Genomic DNA, 18,587 nt, shown 5'->3' with positions numbered 1-18,587 from the left:
CTGCAACGCTGGATCCTGGGCTGCCTTTTACTGGACGACGGGTCCCACAGACACCGTTTTTCCAGAGCCCAGGGCAGAGGCACAATTCCTCAGCCCCTCTTTGCAGGCTCTGAGTTGATAACATTGCACCTGTGTGGCCGGACACAGCAGGCTGACTCTGCTATTTCCACTGCCTGGACTGAGGCACTGTTAAGGTGAGATTCCCCCCTGACTGGTTTCCCAGACAAAGGGAGAAAGACGGTGCAGGGAAGGCTCCCAGGACTACTGAATTTACAGTCTTTATTCCCACCATAGCTGCGTGCTGGCTGGAGGAGGGGGAAAGTCCCTTGCTGATTGCAGGGAATCCTGCAGAGATAATCTAACGGTGGCGGGGGGAGGGCTCCCAGGGCTCATAAACTCAGTGTTTATTCCCTCTAGCTGCGTGCTGGCTGGAGGAGGGGGGAGTCCCTTGCTGATTTAAAGGGAACCTGTCATCAGAAATTTCGCTATAAAGCTAAAAGTTCCCCCCTCTGCAGCTCCTGGGCTGCATTCTAGGAAGCTTCCTATAGTTTTTGTGGCACCTTTTATCCCAAAATAAACACTTTGTAAACTGGTACCTTTTCTTATGCAAATTTCTTAAATTTTCCATGGGGGCGGGCTGCCTGTGGTCCGTTGCTGTTCCTCCTGCAGATTTACGCCGCCCCCGAACGCTGATTTTGAAAGCTCAGGACACCGCCCCTGGGTGCCCGTGGTTCCGCGCATGCGCTGTTCCACTGTAGCGGTGCCGTGCACTGTGTGCACGTGTGACCGCTGTGACGCTTTGCGCGGGCACGAGGTTATGGGCGGCGCTGTTAGTGTCATCAGTAAGTGCCGCCCATAACCTCGTGACCGCAATTTCCCCTATTACTCCAGCGTTATGCGCAAGCGCTCGCTGGCCTGCTGCCCGGACGTCCCCTCCTTCCCATCCTGCTCAGCAGCAGGAAATAGATGGGAGGAGCGGACGGAGCAGGAGAGCTTAGGTTACGGGGAGACGCGGCACCATAACCTCGTGCCCGCGCAAAAGCGTCACAGCGGTCACACCGCTACAGTGGAACAGCGCATGCGCGGGACCACGGGCACCCAGGGGCGGAAAATTTAAGAAATTTGCATAAGAAAAGGTACCAGTTTACAAAGTGTTTATTTTGGGATAAAAGGTGCCACAAAAACTATAGGAAGCTTCCTAGAATGCAGCCCAGGAGCTGCAGAGGGGGGAACTTTTAGCTTCATAGCTAAATTTCTGATGACAGGTTCCCTTTAAAGGGACTCCTGCAGAGATAATCTACTGGTAGCTGTGTGCTGACTCAGAAGCTCCCTTCCTGCCGTTTACTACCCACAGCAGGGGGGGGCACACTGACTTCTTCTTGGAGCTCTTTTAGCGCTATGCTCCGCCCCCCGCGGGCCGCAATAAGACCCGCCCCCCAGGAAAACGCACGAAGATCTCCACAGAGACTCCTTCCTGAGGACGCAGGGCCATTGGCTGATTCTGGTGAGGTACACCAAAGCAAATACAATCCTTGCTTCCCACTGCTTCACTTGTAGCTCTGCATATCATTGCTCCCCCTCCTGGCATACTCCTATTAGGAACATGCAAAACTCTAAGGGTACTAAGAGTGCTAAGGCTCACATAGTCTATTATTCAGCCTGCACTGCCTGCCACGCTGAGCTACCACGTAAACACACCTTCTCACTGAGTCCTGTGCCCCTATAGCCCCCCAAGATCCCCACGCCACCACCGCCGCAGCCGTCAGCCCAGAGCCTAGGGCTCCCAGCCCACCGGAATGGGCACAGTTTCTGTCCCAATCCATGGAAAGACTGTCACAGAACCTGGTACTGGCTATGCAATGTCGTCCTCCACACCCTTCTGGGCCCCTGGACGGAACGCAGCCTGAGGATACCCCTATGGAGGATTCTTCTGAGGTAATCTGGGCCCATGCTTCACCGGTTGCAGGAATCCGGAAAAGAGCACACGGCCGGGTGTCTCCAGCACTCTCATGGCCCCCATGGCTCTCCCTCGGGAGCGCACAGGGCAGGCTCTCCCACACGCTCCACGGCTTCTGAAGAGCTGGAGGAGGGAGAATGCTGTTTGTACCAGGATGATTCCTTGGTTTCTCCATCCCCAGATGATCAAACTGCAATAGACTCCCTTATAGCAGCAATCAACCAAACTCTGCATGTGGAGGATCCCCCATCCACTACCACTGACCATGTGGTCTCCTTCCTTTAAGAGGTCAAGGAAACCCCCTAAAGGTTTTCGCTGATCACCCAGAATTTCAGGATATCCTCACAAAGCAAAGGGAGAAGCCTGACAGGCGCTTCGGTAACTGTAAACTCATGGAGTCCCGTTACCCTTTTGCCTCACCTGCCCCTAAGGGCTGGGCCGATCCGCCCTCGGTCGACCCCCCGGTCTCCCGCCTTGCCACAAAGACGCTCCTGTCTTTACCCGATGGTTCCTCCATCAAAGGACCCGACAGACAGACAGGTGGAGCACCTCGCCCGCTCTGCCTTTGAGGCTGCGGGTTCCTCCCTCTCGCCCTCCCTTTGCCTCTGTGTGGGTCGCAAAGGCGATCGTGGTCTGGGCAGAATCCCTTAACACTTCGCTTGAGGAATCCCAGTTCCCTCATACCGTCACAGAGGTAACAGCTCAAATTGCCTCTGCGGCGAAGTACCTCATGCAGGCCTCCATTGATGCTGCTACCTGCGCAGCTTTTGCCGCCTCAAATACCATAGCCATCCGTAGAGCTCTCTGGCTCCGACAATGGCGAGCGGACTCTGCTTCAAAGAAGTCTCTCACGGGCCTTCCCTTTTTTCCAGACCGATTGTTTGGCGAACGTCTGGACAAGCTCATTTCTGACGCCACGGGAGGAAAAAGTACCTCCCTTCCCCAGCTGAAGCCCAGGACGACCTTCACCAGATGTTCACAGCCCTCGTTCCGCTCCTTTCGGAACTCATTTGGTTGGTGGACATTCCGCTCTGCCCCCGCCACTAGCCGCGGACTACGCAGGGACCGACCTCAGCTCTCCCCGAAACCCACTTAGTCATGGCAGCCTAGACCGAAACTGTCCAGGACTACGGAGACTCGTCCACGACGTTTTCCCCCCTCATGACTCCTTTGGCGCCCCGGAAGACACACTCATTGTAGGAGGTCGACTGCGGCTCTTTCAACACATCTGGGCTGCTGCCTCAGACGACAAATGGGTACAAGACCTTGTGTCTTCCGGCTACCACATAGAATTTCGGACCAGACCACCGAGTCGGTTCCTTCTCTCAAACCCCCCAAAGACTCGAAAACAACGCGAGGCCTTTTTCTCAGCAATCCACTCGCTCCAAACAGCAGGAGTGATAATACCCGTCCCGTACGACGAGAAGTTCGGGGGTTTTTATTCCAACCTTCTTGTGGTCCCCAAAAAGGATGGGTCAGTTCGACCCATCCTGGACCTCAATCACCTGAACAAACATGTGCACGTACGGAGATTCAGAATGGAGTCCCTAAGGTCCATTACTGCATCCATGGTCGAAGGGGAATTCCTCGCCTCCATAGATATCAAGGACGCGTACCTGCACATACCCATCGCTCCAGATCACCAAAAATTCCTCCGCTTCGCAGTTCAGGACTCCCATTTTCAATTCGTAGCCCTACCCTTCGGCCTTGCCACCGCGCCAAGGGTCTTCACCAAAGTCATGGCGGCCGCCATGAGCGTCCTTCACACCAGGGGAGTAGTCGTTCTCCCTTACTTGGACGACCTCATCAAGGCCCCTTCCTTCCGCAACTGCTCAACCAGCGTACAGATCACCGCGGACACCCTATTCCGCTTAGGGTGGCTACTGAATCTAGACAAATCATCCCTGGTCCCAGCACGATCCATCACCTTCCTGGGCATGTCCCTGGACACCAGTCGGGGCTTGATCCAGCTCCCTCAGGACAAGGCGATCGCTCTTCGACAAGCGGTACGCTGCCTTCTACGTCCTCCGTCTCGCTCCATTCGATTCAGCATGAAGGTGCTCAGCAGGATGGTGGCGGCTATGGAGGCAGTACCTTTTGCTCAACTGCACTTCGCCCACTGCAGCTAGCCCTTCTAGCTGCCTGGGACAAGAGCCCCTTCTCCCTGGACAAACATCTTCACCTGACGCCTTCAGTCAGGTATGCACTCCGCTGGTGGCTTTTCTCCCAGTGAACTGGCTGGTCCTGACCACAGACGCCAGCCTCCTAGGCTGGGGAGCAGTGTACCAGCACCACACTGCACAAGGACGTTGGACGCCCCAGGAGTCTTGTCTACCCATAAACATCCTGGAAATCCGCGCGATCTTCCTCGCGCTCAGGGCATTCTCCCCTCTGCTAGCGGGTCGTCAGATTCGAGTCCAAATCGGACAATGCGACAGCTGTAGCCTATATCAATCGGCAGGGGGCACCCGCAGCAAAGCGGCTTATCTCGAGGCCCACAAGATCCTCAGCTGGGCCGAATTGACGGGATCAGTGATATCAGCGGTACACATACCGGGGGTAGAGAACTGGGCAGCAGACTTTCTAAGTCGCCAAGGTCTGGCCGCCGGAGTGTGGTCTCTCCACCCAGAAGTGTTCCTACACATCTGCACTCGCTGGGGTACACCAGACGTGGATCTAATGGCCTCAAGGTTGAACGCAAAGGTACCCGCGTTCATAGCCAGGTCACGCGACCCGCAGTCCATCGGCACGGATGCTCTAGTCTGCTCCTGGCACCACTTCTGCCTGCCTTACATATTTCCACCTCTACCCCTGCTGCCGCAGGTAATCAGAAGATCAAGGCAGAGGGACTCCCGGTGATACTGTTCGCACCGGACTGGCCCAGGCGCGCCTGGTACGCCGAACTAGTACAAATGCTCGCAGACATACCGTGGCGCCTTCCAGACATCCCAGACTTGCTGACCTAAGGGCCCTTTTCCCATCAGAACTCCAGAGCTCTGAAGCTGACGGCATGGCCATTGAGACCTGGGTATTAACAAGAGCGGGATTCTCCCCCGCGGTTATCTCCACCATGATCAGCGCCCGAAAGCCTGCTTCATCCCGCATTTACCACCGTACGTGGAAAATCTTCTTTTCATGGTGCAGGGAAACTAACGTCCAGCCTATGCCTCTGGCCATCCCCAAATTTCACGACTTTCTGCAGTCTGGCTTGCAAGCGGGGTTGGCTCTCAGTTCCCTTAAAGGGCAGGTCTCAGAGCTCTCAATCTTCTACCAATGCCGCCTGGCTCAAAAACCGCAAGTCAAGACCTTCCTCCAGGGCGTTTCCCCATCTAGTTCCCCCGTACAAGCGGCCGCTGGACCCATGGGACCTCAATCTCGTTCTGGACGGTCTCCAGAGGTCTCCCTTTGACCTCTCAAGGAATCCTCCCTTGCTCTTCTGTCCTGGAAGGTAACATTCCTGGTGGCAATCACGTCCATCAGATGGGTTTCGGAGCTGGCAGCACTCTTGCCACGAGCCTTTTCTGATCTTTCACCAGGACAAGGTGGTTTTGCACCCCCTTACGGGTTTTCTTCCAAAGGTTCCTACCCAGTTTCATTTGAACGAGGACATTGTTCTGCCTTCCTTTTGTCCACACCCAGTTCATAGGGTGGAAAGGTCTCTGCATTCGTTAGACCTTGTCAGAGCTCCCAGATAGTACATATCCAGGACAGCCCCCTTTAGGAAAACGGACTCTTTGTTCGTCATTCCTGAGGGGCCTAAGAAGGGACAGGCAGCTTCAAAGGAGACGCTGGCTCGCTGGATTCGCTCTGCGATCCAGGAAGTCTACCGCTTGCAACTCAAGCCCATTCCACGCGAGCGGTTGGCGCTTCGTGGGCCATTCGGCATCAGGCTTCAGTGGAACAGGTGTCTAAGGCTGCGACCTGGCTAGCCTACATACGTTTTCAAAGCATTACAGAGTCCATACCCAGGTTTCAGCTGAGGCAAATCTGGGTAGAAAAATTCTGCAAACTGCAGTAGAGCACCTCTCTCAGTAGGCACTCCAGGCTGTCTGGGACTGGTTTCCTAGTCCTTGGGTTGTGTTGTCTTTTATTTTTTCCCACCCATTGACTGCTTTAGGACGTACCATGGTCCTGTGTCCCCCAATGAGGCGTCAGAGAAAAACGGATTTTTGTGTACTCACCGTAAAATCGGTTTCTCTTAGCCATCATTGGGGGACACCGCACCCAACCTGTTGCCCTGTTGGGCCTTGGTTCTCTCAGTACCTTATTTGGTTATGACTCTTCTTTTCTCATGTTCCTCTGTTGAGATAAGTTTTTACTATTTTTTTCTCCTACTGCTTGTGTACTAAAACTGAGGTTGCCTGGCCCGGAGGAGGAGCTAATGATTTTTGCATCTACTTAGTGTCCTCCTATGGATATGCAGCATAACACCCATGGTCCTGTGTCCCCCAATGATGGCTAAGAGAAAACGATTTTACGGTGAGTACACAAACATCCGGTTTTTTTTGTCAATCTTGACATATGAGGGCTTGTTTTTTTGCGGGACAAGTTGTACTGGAAAGCGGAAAAAAAAATTCAAAATTGCAAAAAAAAATAAAAAATTGCACATTTGATTTTGGGGCATGTTATTCACCGTGTTTACTACATGGTAAAACTGATTTATTAGTGTCGTGCCTTAGGTCGGTACTAGTTCTTAGATAAAAGTAAACCCATACATGTTTGGTATCTAAGGGGTTAAAAAAAAAAAAAAACAACAGAAATTTGTCCCAAAAAATTAGGGAGCACTTTTTGTGCCATTTTCCGTGACCATTTTTTGGATCTATGGCTCAGTGACTGCTTCTATTTTGCGTCTCGAGCTGACGTTTTTAATAGTACAAATTTTGCGCTGATGCTACGTTTTGGTCGCCTATTTTTGCATTTTGCACAAAATTTGTGATGACCAAAAAAAAAAATAGGGCAAATTGAGAGGGGGGGGGGGGGGGGATATGAACTTAGTTTTTTTTTTTTTGTTTTTTTTCTTCTAGTCACCCTAGAGAATTTTAAGGATCAGCAATCTGATCGCTCATCCATTTCTGTTGATCAGAGCAACGCAGCTCTCCTGTTACAGCTGCTGCTCTGCCGGCTGTAGCAGGAACAACATCATGATAGCGACTGGAGTCTTCACATGGCAACCACTGACTCCCCGTGATTGCGTCACAGGGCCTCCAATGGCAGCGGGGAAAGGGGATTTCACCGCCACGGCAATTTAAATCATGCTGTCACATTTTGACAGCGTGATCTAAGGGGTTAACAGATGCAGGTGGATCGCAGATCCACGTGCAAGGCACACATCTGCTGTTCAAATTAGCAGACGTGTGGGGATCACCGCCGGCTCACCGAAGCAGCCGGTGACGATAACCCCTTTATGATTTAGGACATACCTCTACGTCTGAGGTCGTGCAGGGGTTAAGGGTGAAAAATCGCAATCAGCGTCAAATTTTTCATCTCGAGGCATTGTGTCACAATATTTATTATTTGACAGATATCGGATTTTACAGTTCAGGTTATTACGGTAAAAAAAGCTTTTTCCCTCAAATACTTTATTTTAATATATTAAATAGTTCCCTTCTATGGGGACTTAGAGGAAACCTGTCACCAGTTTTTTGTCCTATAAGCTGTGGCAACCACCAGTGGGCTCTTATATACAGCATTCTAACATGCTGTATATAAGAGCCCAGACCGCTGTGAGAACATAAAAAACACTTTATAATACTCACCTAAACCGGTCACTGCGGTGGATGTGGCTCAGATGGGAGTCTTCGTCCTCCGGTGGTTCCAATTTCGTCCATCTTTGTTGCCGACTCTGTCGTCCTTCTGAAGCCGCGGTGCATGACGCGTCCGACGTCATAGACACTCGCTGGCATTCAGGTCCTGAGCAGAGCAGATCAAAGTATTGTAGTGCTCCTGAGTGGGACCGGTTGAGTGTGTATGACGTAGACGCGTCATGCACACAGGCTTCAAAAAGAGGACGAAGATGGCCGAAAGAGGAGGCGCCGACACCGGACAACGGAGACGCCCATCTGAGCCACATCCACCGCAGCGACCGGTTTAAGTGTTTTATATGTTCTACACAGCGACCTGGGCTCTTATATACACCATGTTACAATGCTGTATACAAGAGCCCACTGGTGGTGGCCGCAGCTTATAGGGTAAAAAACTGGTGACAGGCTCCTTTAACCATCTGATAATAGTTCATGATTTCTAAAATGATCAATATTAAGGTGCATCAATCCAGTCAAACACTATGGACGCTGCCAGGAAAGTTATTTAAAACCTAATATACCGCATTACCGAGGATTCAGGAGTTCTTTGATGTTAAATAACAACACTTCTGGAGCTACACTCTAATCATTCAGTGTAATCTTGTAATCTTCCAAACATGGAGGGGGCGGGGGACATTGAAATACTTAAAAGATCTTTTGGGAGTTTTTTTTTCTGCCCCCATCCCTCCATATGATCCACAGAAAGAAGAATGAGACCACACCAAAGCTGTAAGATTTCGTCCGGTAATTCTTTATGGTGTGGTGGACCCGTAGAAGCCTAATTACAGGCGAAACGGCCTTCGTCCGCAGCGAGGGGCCGCATCCAGGTCTCCTCCACCCGCTTACAGCTTATACCTTTTAACCTTGAATATGGAATAAAGAATTACCATCCCTCCATATACTGACAAATATCATACCGCCAGTGTCTTCTTGTTACAGGAGATCATGATCATTGCTTTCCTTGGCTCGCTTCTGCAATGACTATCATACGCCTCTCCAGATTTATAAGTAAGTAGTATCCAGTCCGCTGCAGAAAAAAAAAAAAAAAAAAAAAAAGTAAAAAATAAAATGTGCTTCTGATACTTGATTTTCATAAATGCGCATTTATAATTTCAAATAAGATGAACACAAATTTGCCCATTCTCCCCCAACCTTGGGTGATTACTGCAGCTATTTTTTTAATCGAAGGCTGTATAATCCCTTTAAATGGCAAGCTGATCTGCAGTACCAGTGCTGCTCATGGAGAAGAATGGCGCTGTGTATTTATCCCACATTAAGAGACAAGTCTTACTTCCATTGACGATGCTAGTGTCATTGATGCGGCCGACCACCGTGATTCCTTGGTTTTTCGTATTGTTCTGCACCAGTCCTTCATTACTGCTTTTGCTGCCGTTGAAGACACTTCCACAAACTACAAAGGTGTATGTATAGGAGTCGGTGCCGGTCTGAAGTGTGGTTTCAAACCTAAAGTTAAAAAAGAAAAAAAAAAAAAAGTGTTAAGTTTATAAACTTTTGCAGAAGAACAACCATGACATCGCAGCCGTGATTATAATTTGCTGGGTCCCCGCTGATGCTGAGAAATGGCAAGTGCATATGCTGTGAGCTGCACAATCATGGCACCGATCTCCTCCCTCTGCAGTGATCTGGACAGCCCGGGGTGCATCAGTAAAACTAGAATTAAATAAAAACTAAATAAACAGCGAGTTTAATTATGTATTAAAAATACTTGATTTCATAATCACTATTAGTACAAAAATAAAAAGCACGACACCTTCCCTTTTAGGCTATGTGCCCACGGGGAAAGTGTCCAGGGGATATATCAGCAGGACATTCCGCATCACAACTTTGTTTTCATGCTGCGGATGTCCTGCGGATATGCTGCGGGCATTCTGCATTGAGGATACAGCACCATGGCTTCGGCACTGCATCCGCAATGCAGAACAAGTGCTTGAGTGATCGGGGAGTTCATACGTACCTCCATCACGCAGCACTTCACTTTCCGGCCATGTCTGTTAGTGTCTGCACTTTGCAGGAGAAGGTGGGCGGGCCTCAACTAGCTCCGGCTGTCACTTGATTGGAGCTTGTGCAGGCCCCGCCCACCTTCTGCTCCTGGCTCCTCTGCACCGGAGGAAGTGACTCAGGTGTCTGCTATCAAGGCAGGTAAGTATGGGACCCTGCGGAGAAATCCACGGGAATAATTCACATGCTGCAGATTTTTCCGCAGGGAATTCTGCATTATTTCCGCTGCGGAAAAAAAAACGCAGCATGGGTACAGCAGTTCCAAAATGCCATAGAAATGGCTGGGGACTCGCTGTACTGCGGATTTTTAAAAAAATCTGCGGAATTTCTACGAAAAAAATCGCGCCAAATTCCGCAAAATTTTCCGCAGAGTGGGCACATAGCCTAAAACATTCACGCTCTCATTTTTCTGGTATTTGACAAATAGAAATGATTTTGGTTCCAAATTGACCTAAAAATGGGAAAGGCTTATTCTGATTTTATGTCAGACACGGCAGGCTTGCCGGCGGCACCCACACCACACGGCAGACAGATTAGTGACATTTTTTCAAGAGATGCTTTGGTTATTCCATGTAATCTTTGTTTTTGGGTGCGCAGAATACGCTTGAAATGCTTTCAGCATTCGTCTGACGATTTTTTTGTAGTCAGGTTATTTGTTATTGCCTAAAACTTTCTCTACGACCTCTTTAAATGCAATCCACCCTTCTTTTTGGGGATCTGTCATGGTATTGATAAACTCTTAATCTATAAGCCTTCTAATGTCTGGTCCGACAAACACCTTCCTCCAATTTTGCCTCCAACTTGGTGACCAAGTATTTGAAGCATTCTCCATCTTTTGGAAGTGATTTTACAAACTGCTTCATCAATCCCAATTTGATGTGGAGAGGTGGTAGAAGCACTTTATGGGGAGGTACCAATGTTTCTCGGAGAACATTTTTTTTTACCAACTGTGAGCACCCTCGGCTGACAACTCTTCTTGGTCCAGTGATTGTCCCATAAACACAAAAAACAAGGGTATTTGGTATACCCAGCTTGTTGCCCGAGCAGCATGCACAAGACTTTCAAATCCCCGCACACTTGCCAATCGTGGTCTTCATATTTTAGTTTAAGAAGAACCAATTCCAAAGTTCTCGTGGGTTTCTTTGAGGTGTACGGAATGACCTACAGGGATGGAAGCATAAAAACCGCCGTTGTGGAGTAAAACTGCTTCGAGATTTCTTTTTGAAGACTCTATAAAAGATTCCATTGTGCTGAATCATATTGGATTTTGAATTGACCCCTCAAACCTTCGACATCGATGCAATAAACCAACTTGTCTACCTGGGCAAAGTAAGGAACAAACTTCTTTTCATGTCTGAACCATGAAAAAGACACTCCTAGCAATAGAAAATTCCTGCTTTTTGAGCATTGATCCGAGTAACTCAGCGGCATCTTTGGGAAGATTCAAGTCTCTTACCAAATCATTTATTTGCTGGGAAAACAATTTTGATCTTGTATCGTCTTCAAAGTCAGAACTTGATTCATCATCTGGTTCAGGTATAAATTCCACCTTCATCAGAGCTAGTTTTCTCTTCCAAGGTTGCAGGACCTTGGGTACTGGTGCCATGGGGGATGGAACGAATTGCTGAGTGAAGATTGAGGTATGAAATGGAATGCTTCCATTTTGAATGATACCCTTTCACATTGCATGAACAAAAGTAACAATCATCACTATGGTTCTTTTGCTCTTGCCATACCATAGGAATCCCTTAATACACAGCTTTTTTTTTTTTCTTTTAACCAGTGATACAATTTTGGAGGTCCTCACACTGTCTGCACAATAGCGCCGCATGACCAGCTCTACCCTCACCTACTGTATCCGCACCCATTCCCTGTAGACTGAGCCCTCGCAGGCAGGGACCTCTCCTCCTGTAGACTGAGCCCTCGCAGGCAGGGACCTCTCTCCTCCTGTACACTGTGAGCCCTCGCGGGCAGTGTCCTCTCTCCTCCTGTAGACTGTGAGCCCTCGCGGGCAGGGTCCTCTCTCCTCCTGTAGACTGTGAGCCCTCGCGGGCAGGGTCCTCTCTCCTCCTGTAGACTGTGAGCCCTCGCGGGCAGGGTCCTCTCTCCTCCTGTAGACTGTGAGCCCTCGCGGGCAGGGTCCTCTCTCCTCCTGTAGACTGTGAGCCCTCGCGGGCAGGGTCCTCTCTCCTCCTGTAGACTGTGAGCCCTCGCGGGCAGGGTCCTCTCTCCTCCTGTAGACTGTGAGCCCTCGCGGGCAGGGTCCTCTCTCCTCCTGTAGACTGTGAGCCCTCGCGGGCAGGGTCCTCTCTCCTCCTGTAGACTGTGAGCCCTCGCGGGCAGGGTCCTCTCTCCTCCTGTACCAGTCTGTGCCTTGTATTGTTTATGATTATTGTACTTGTCCCTATTATGTATTCCTCTTTCACATGTAGAGCACCATGGAATTCATGGGGCTATAATAATAAATAAATAAATAAATATGAGGCGCCGAAGCTTTATATTGATCTCCAAGTTTTAGTCAGAAGTATGTGAGTATACTTTTTTTTTTCCACAAAGTCTGTAATATTCAGCTGTTGCAACACTATATTCACCACAAATGTAACAGAAACTGTCAGGCGACTTGATACACTTCCGCTGACCCCATAATGCTAATTTTTGGAAACACTGTTGAATAATGATGAGCTAACACGAACTGAGCTGAAAAAGTGTGAACAGGCGAGAACCAAGAAAAACCAAGCCGGGCATGTCTGAGCCCACGCGTCCAGCTTACAACATGTTGATGCTGGTTTCATTCGCTCACTCTTAAAGTTCTTCTCTTTGAAAGTTATGTTATTTTGGCATTGTATATCTTAAATGCACTGATATGAATTAACAGTAATTTTGACTGTAAATTTGGTTAAAAACCCCATAATCAAAAAAATACCAAGAATTGAGAAAAATTTTACTAAATTTGAAGAGAATTTTGCATTTTGTGGCAAATCCTGACCTTCAGGACATTATTTTCAATATTTTCAGACCACCAAAATACATGGAAATTAGATTAAAATAATCAAACCTCTTTTTAGTCGCGCACCTGAGTTATTTTACTCTGACTGCACAACGTTACCTCTTGTGCTTCAGTGGAGCCAGTCTGTTGAGGAGCGCCTGCTCCGAGGCTGACGCTTTGTCACTGCTCAGCTTACAGTCATCAACAACGTCGGCAGCCACAGCCGATACAGCAGCGAGACAGATGCACAGCCACCGGGTGTACATCCTGCAAGGAGAGAATTACACATTTCATCAGAAAACATTGCTCACACTTTTTGGTATATATTAGATACAAAGACCACAATGGTCCCAAATCTTTGACCACTGATTTGCATACTTCAAAGGGCTCTATACAGCCCACATACCTCTTTGGCACTACTAGGACTTCCATTAGGGAGCATTTACACTGTATTTGGCGTGTGTGGCAGGAAAGCTCCTAGTTTATACACCAAATGTATACATAGCCCACCCCTCGCAATGATCCGATGGTGGCCAACAGGGGGTCCTACTGCCTTCAGTTAGTGTGTTTTTTTACTGTATGGAAAAGTGCAGCCAAAAATGCTTTTCTATTCAGTAAAAAAGTGAGACAAAACCACTCCTCAGTCATCACCAAAGCTGAACAAGGGATGGACGTGAAGCTGTTTAACAAATGGGATCAGAGCCGATACCTTAGAAGGGAACCTGTCACCAGATTTGGGGCCTATAAGCTGCAGCCACCACCAGTAAACTCTTATATACAGCATTCTAACATGCTGTATATAAGAGCCCAGGCCACTGTGTAGAACATAAAAATCACTTTATAATACTCACCTAAATGGTCGTGCGGTGCAGACTGGTCGGATGGGTGTCTCTGTTCTCCGGTACCAGCGCCTCCTCTTTCAGCCATCTTTGTCCTCCATCTTCTGAAGCCGTGGAGCGTGACGCGTCCTACGTCATCCACACAAGCCGGCATTGAGGTCCTGCACAGGCGTACTACATACTTTGATCTGTCCTGAGCAGGGCAGATCAAAGTGCGCCTGCGTGGGACCTCAATGCCGGATAGTGTGTATGACGTGTCCAGCACCCAGGCTTCAGAAGACGGAGGACAAAGATGGCCGAAAGAGGAGGTGCCTGACCCAGAGAACGGAGACACCCATCTGACCATTGTGCACGCACCGCCCATTTAGGTGAGTATTATAAAGTGATTTTTACGTTCTACATAGTGGCCTAGGCTCTTATATACAGCGTGTTAGAATGCTGTATATAAAAGGCCACTGGTGGTGGCCGCAGCTAAAATAGTCACCAAATCTGGTGACAAGTTCCCTTTAAAGGGTCTAGCAATGAAGTCACCCCATTTATTTTAACTACAATTCTGTGCAATCATATCTATAGACAGGTGTGTGAACCATGGAGAAAAGCCCCCTAGATCACAGCGTAATATTCCTGACTTATTCCTCTCACTTTCACCTTCAGGGTTTCTATGGAGTCAAGTGCATAACTGCTCCGACCAGTTTTAGCAGTCGGCAGGATTTGCAGACGTTTGGCAGATGGATGCAAGGGTAAATATTGCTGAGAGCGACTCAAGAAGCCTGTCCTTACATCCCAGAAGGAGGGCGGCCCGAGGAGCAGCAATCAGACCGGAGCCAAGAGCTTCACGTAGAGGAGAAAAAACAACAAATGTGCTCAGAATTATACTGATCTGCACAAGCAGATTCATACATTGCGTCCCCCAATAATCCAATCTGTATGGAGTCAAGCTGGAGGTGTTCTTTTTCTATGTGCCTTTTTGTGTTTTTAATTTTAATATTTAGCATTGTGGTGTTTGACACATTTCAATATCAAAAACACAAAATTGGCATGGTACATTTACTACCTTGCATTAAAAAACAAAACAAAAAAAAAGGTGATGTGCACTATAGCCAAATTTTGACAATCAAATGAATACAATATTTGTAGAGATAATAAGTGGATTTTTTTGGTAGATTTTATCTGAAAATCAGATAAAAATGGTGTATGAACATACCCTCCTAGTGACTAAAGCGTGCTTTACACGCTACGATATCGTTAATGTTTTATTGTCGGGGGTCACGTTGTTAGTGACGCACATCCAGCGTCATTAACGGTATTGCAGCGTGTAACACTTACCAGTGACCTTAAACGTCCTCCAAAGTGGTGAAAATCGTTCCCCCATGGAGAGGTCGTCCTAAAACCAAAAATTGTTAATGGTCGTTTATAGATGTTGTTCCTCGTTCCTGCGGCGTCACACATCGCTGTGTGTGACACCGCAGGAGCGAGGAACCTCACCTTACCAGCGTCCTCCCCGCAATGAGGAAGGAAGGAGGTGGGCGGAAAGTTCGTCCCACTCATCTCCGCCCCTCCGCTTTGATTCGCCGGCCGCGTAGTGACGTCGCAGTGACATCGAACGCACCTCCCCCTTGAAGGAGGGATTGTTCGGCAGTCACAGCGACGACGCCGACCAGGTAAGTGCGTGACGCTGCCGTAGCGATAATGTTCGTTGCGGCAGCGATCACACAATATCACATGCACGACGGGGGCGGGTGCTTTTGCATACAATATCGCTAGCAATTACTAGAAATATCGTAGCGTGTAAAGCCCGCTTAAGAGACCCTACACCCTGGAACTGAAGAGCTCACGCATGGTAACCCTACCTGGTGCCTGCTGTTACCCTCCTCCTTTGCAGAGATCAGTGTCCCGTTCCTCCTGCTTCCAAGATGCCGCTGCAGTGATATGGGGAGAGCAGTCAGTAAAAGGCTATGTGCACATGTTGCTTTTCTGTGTGCTTCTGTTCTGCACACAAAAAAAATCATGTTTTTGCGTGAAAAAAGCCGCTGGAAAAAAATGGGCATTTTTTATTGCGTTTGCTCACTTGCGTTCTTCCTGCTTTTTTATGGTGTTTTTTTTGTCTAGGTGATCAGGCGCTGTACCCACGCGATCGCCGCCGGGTCTCCAGCTCCCGGCAGTTTAACACTAGAACTCCCAGAGAGGGGTCATTTAACATTTCTACCTTTGCCAATCCATAGAGCTCGAAATTCCTGGGACTTCTAGTTAACCCCCTGAATGCTGTGATCAGTGCAATCGCTGCATTCAGGAGGCAGGGAGAGGAATCGATTATCTCTCCCTGACGATCGGGTCCCTGTAATGCGATCATAGGGACCCAATCGCTGCCAAAGTAACCCTACGTCGTCACCAGAACTAGAGTCTGATCAGAGGAGGCAAACGGAGGGGTCACTTACCAGTGTCCGAATGGTGGGTCACTTTAAAGAAGCTTACACCACTTTAAGATTGATCCTAGGGCTGTTTGCAGCGCTCAGATGTCAGCAGTGTACGGAGCGGAGCTGATCTGCAGATCCTCACAACACTTTGCATCATGATGAAGGGCAGAAGATCTGTACAATATACCAGTACACATTTGGCCTCTGCTCAATAACGAATGGGGGGGGACCAGGTGTCAGACCACCACTGGTCTGAAATTGAGGACCTATTATATAGATCAGTCATCAGTATCAATAAGCTTGACCCCCCCTCCTCCTCCTGTAATAGGCTTGAGGACTTGACACATTCATGCACATAGGTAATAACGAAACCCCAATCTCAAAGATAATGTACTGTTTGGAGGTTTATAGACCAGGAAAATCCTCTAAGGCTATGTGCCCACGGGGACAGTGTCCTGCGGATATATCCGCAAGACATTCCGCAGGAGCTCCCAGGAAACAGCACCACAACTTTTGTCTGTTTCCATACTGCGGAATGTCGTGCGGATATGGTGCGGGCTTTCTGCATTGAGGATACAGTACCATGGCTTCGGCACTGCATCCTCAATGCAGAACAAGTGCTGCAGTGATCGGGGGAGTTCATACTCCCCTCCATCACGCAGCACCTCGCTTTCCGGCAGCCGGGTCACTCTCTCAGCGTCTTCAGGAGAAGGTGGGCGGGCCTGAACTAGCTCCGGCTGTCACATGACCAGAGCTCGTGCAGGCTCCGCCCACCTCTTCCTTCCTGACCTGGATTCACCGCGCTGCTGTACACCGGACGGAGAAAGTGACTCCGGTGAGGCAGGCAAGTATATGGGACCCTGCGGAGAAATCCGCAACAATAATTGACATGCTGCAGATTTTTCCGCACGGAAATCCGCATGATTTCCGCTGCGGAAAAATCCACAGCGTGGGCACAGAATTTCCCAAATGCCATAGAAATGGCTGGGGAGTAGCTGTGCTGCAGATTTCTGGAAAATCCGTGGCTTTTCCGCAAGAAATCCGCTGCAAAATCCGCGCATTTTCCGCAGCGTGGGCACGTAGCCTATGAAGAAAAAAAAGAGGGAAAAAAATAGTAAAATCCGCTACAGGTTTTACCCCCCCCCCCCGCCCTCCAAACAAGTTCCTAAAATTTTTATAGCTTTAGTATCATATAAAGTTTATTGTTTTCAAAAACTGAATATATAAATTCCTGTCGCTCGGGGTTCATTTTTCGCATTGTTCTAGGATAGTTCTGGTTTTCTGACAGTGACTCGGCCTGTGGACTGGAAGAACTGGTATAACGAGTGAGAAAGATACAGCGCGTTATCAATCACGTTAATTAACAGGATTATAGAACAGCGGTCGCGAGGCTCCGACTATAGGAAACGGCCCCTGGCCTCTGCGGCCGCCAAGGGGGGGGGGGGGGGGGTGTGTAACGAAACGGCCCCCGGCTTCTGCGAACGCCAGGGGGGGGGGGCAACAAAACGACCCCCGGCTTCTGCGGACGCCATGGGGGGGGGGGCGCAACGAAACGGCCCCCGGCTTCTGCGGACGGGGGGGGGGGGGGGTAACGAAACGGCCCCCGGCTTCTGCGGACGCCAGGGGAAGGGGGCAACGAAACGGCCCCCGGCTTCTGCGAACGCCAGGGGGGGGGGCAACAAAACGACCCCCGGCTTCTGCGGACGCCATGGGGGGGGGGCGCAACGAAACGGCCCCCGGCTTCTGCGGACGGGGGGGGGTAACGAAACGGCCCCCGGCTTCTGCGGACGCCAGGGGAAGGGGGCAACGAAACGGCCCCCGGCTTCTGCGGACGCCAGGGGGGGGGGCAACGAAACGGCCCCCGACTTCTGCGGACGCCAGGGGGGGGGCAACGAAACGGCCCTCGGCTTCTACGGACGCCAGGGGGGGGGGGGGGCAACGAAACGGCCCTCGGCTTCTACGGACGCCAGGGGGGGGGGGGCAACGAAACGGCCCTCGGCTTCTACGGACGCCAGGGGGGGGGGGGGGCAACGAAACGGCCCTCGGCTTCTGCGGACGCCAGGGGGGGGGGGCAACAAAACTGCCTCCAACTTGTGCGGACGCCAGAGGGCAAGAAAACTGCCCCCGGCTTCTGCAGCCGCCAGGTGGCAATGTGATTCCCCAGAGGTCTCACAAATTATAATTAAAAATGTCCTGATTTAAAGGCATCTCCCAAATAAAAAAAAAAAAAGTTAAGCTGATAAATTAGTCCATGTGCAGCTTATAATTATATTTAATCTACAAACTCCGGTTCAGGTCCACAGGGTTTGGACAGAGTTTCCTGCGCTGTCCCAGTGTGTAAAGGGGGCTGGTTGCTCAGTGCAATAGACAATCCTAAATTATTCTACTTACATATTGGCTGTAACACAGAAGGGGGCTGGCTGACAGCTCATTACAATAGCTGACAACCTCCTGGAACCAGGGACTGTAGGATCCAGCTGAAGATCCACAAACGTCACAGACAGGAATTTTATCATTATTTATAACATTTATGTATAACTTTATTAGCTGGAAGAAGGGAATTTTGTTACT

At 49.6% G+C, this 18,587-nt stretch overlaps 1 protein-coding gene across 2 annotated transcripts in view; it reads right to left on the bottom strand.

Annotated features, from left to right (window-relative positions):
• M6PR (mannose-6-phosphate receptor, cation dependent) overlaps positions 1-18,587 on the bottom strand; it is a 48,976-nt gene that overhangs the window by 18,315 nt on the left and 12,074 nt on the right. For both annotated transcript variants that reach the window (XM_075348532.1, XM_075348533.1), the window contains exons 2-4: positions 12,884-13,030; positions 9,050-9,222; positions 8,676-8,785 (exon numbers count right to left, since the gene is read on the bottom strand). In XM_075348532.1, coding sequence (XP_075204647.1) covers positions 8,676-8,785; positions 9,050-9,222; positions 12,884-13,029 — 429 coding nt within the window. In that variant the 5' untranslated portion in view covers position 13,030. The remainder of the gene's footprint in view (positions 1-8,675; positions 8,786-9,049; positions 9,223-12,883; positions 13,031-18,587) is intronic.

The sequence above is a fragment of the Anomaloglossus baeobatrachus genome, chromosome 5 (assembly GCF_048569485.1).
Source record: "Anomaloglossus baeobatrachus isolate aAnoBae1 chromosome 5, aAnoBae1.hap1, whole genome shotgun sequence".
NCBI classification, from domain to species: Eukaryota; Metazoa; Chordata; class Amphibia; order Anura; family Aromobatidae; genus Anomaloglossus; species Anomaloglossus baeobatrachus.
The sequence above is the reverse complement of the archived record's forward strand: the minus strand, read 5'-3'. Positions and strand labels throughout refer to the sequence as shown.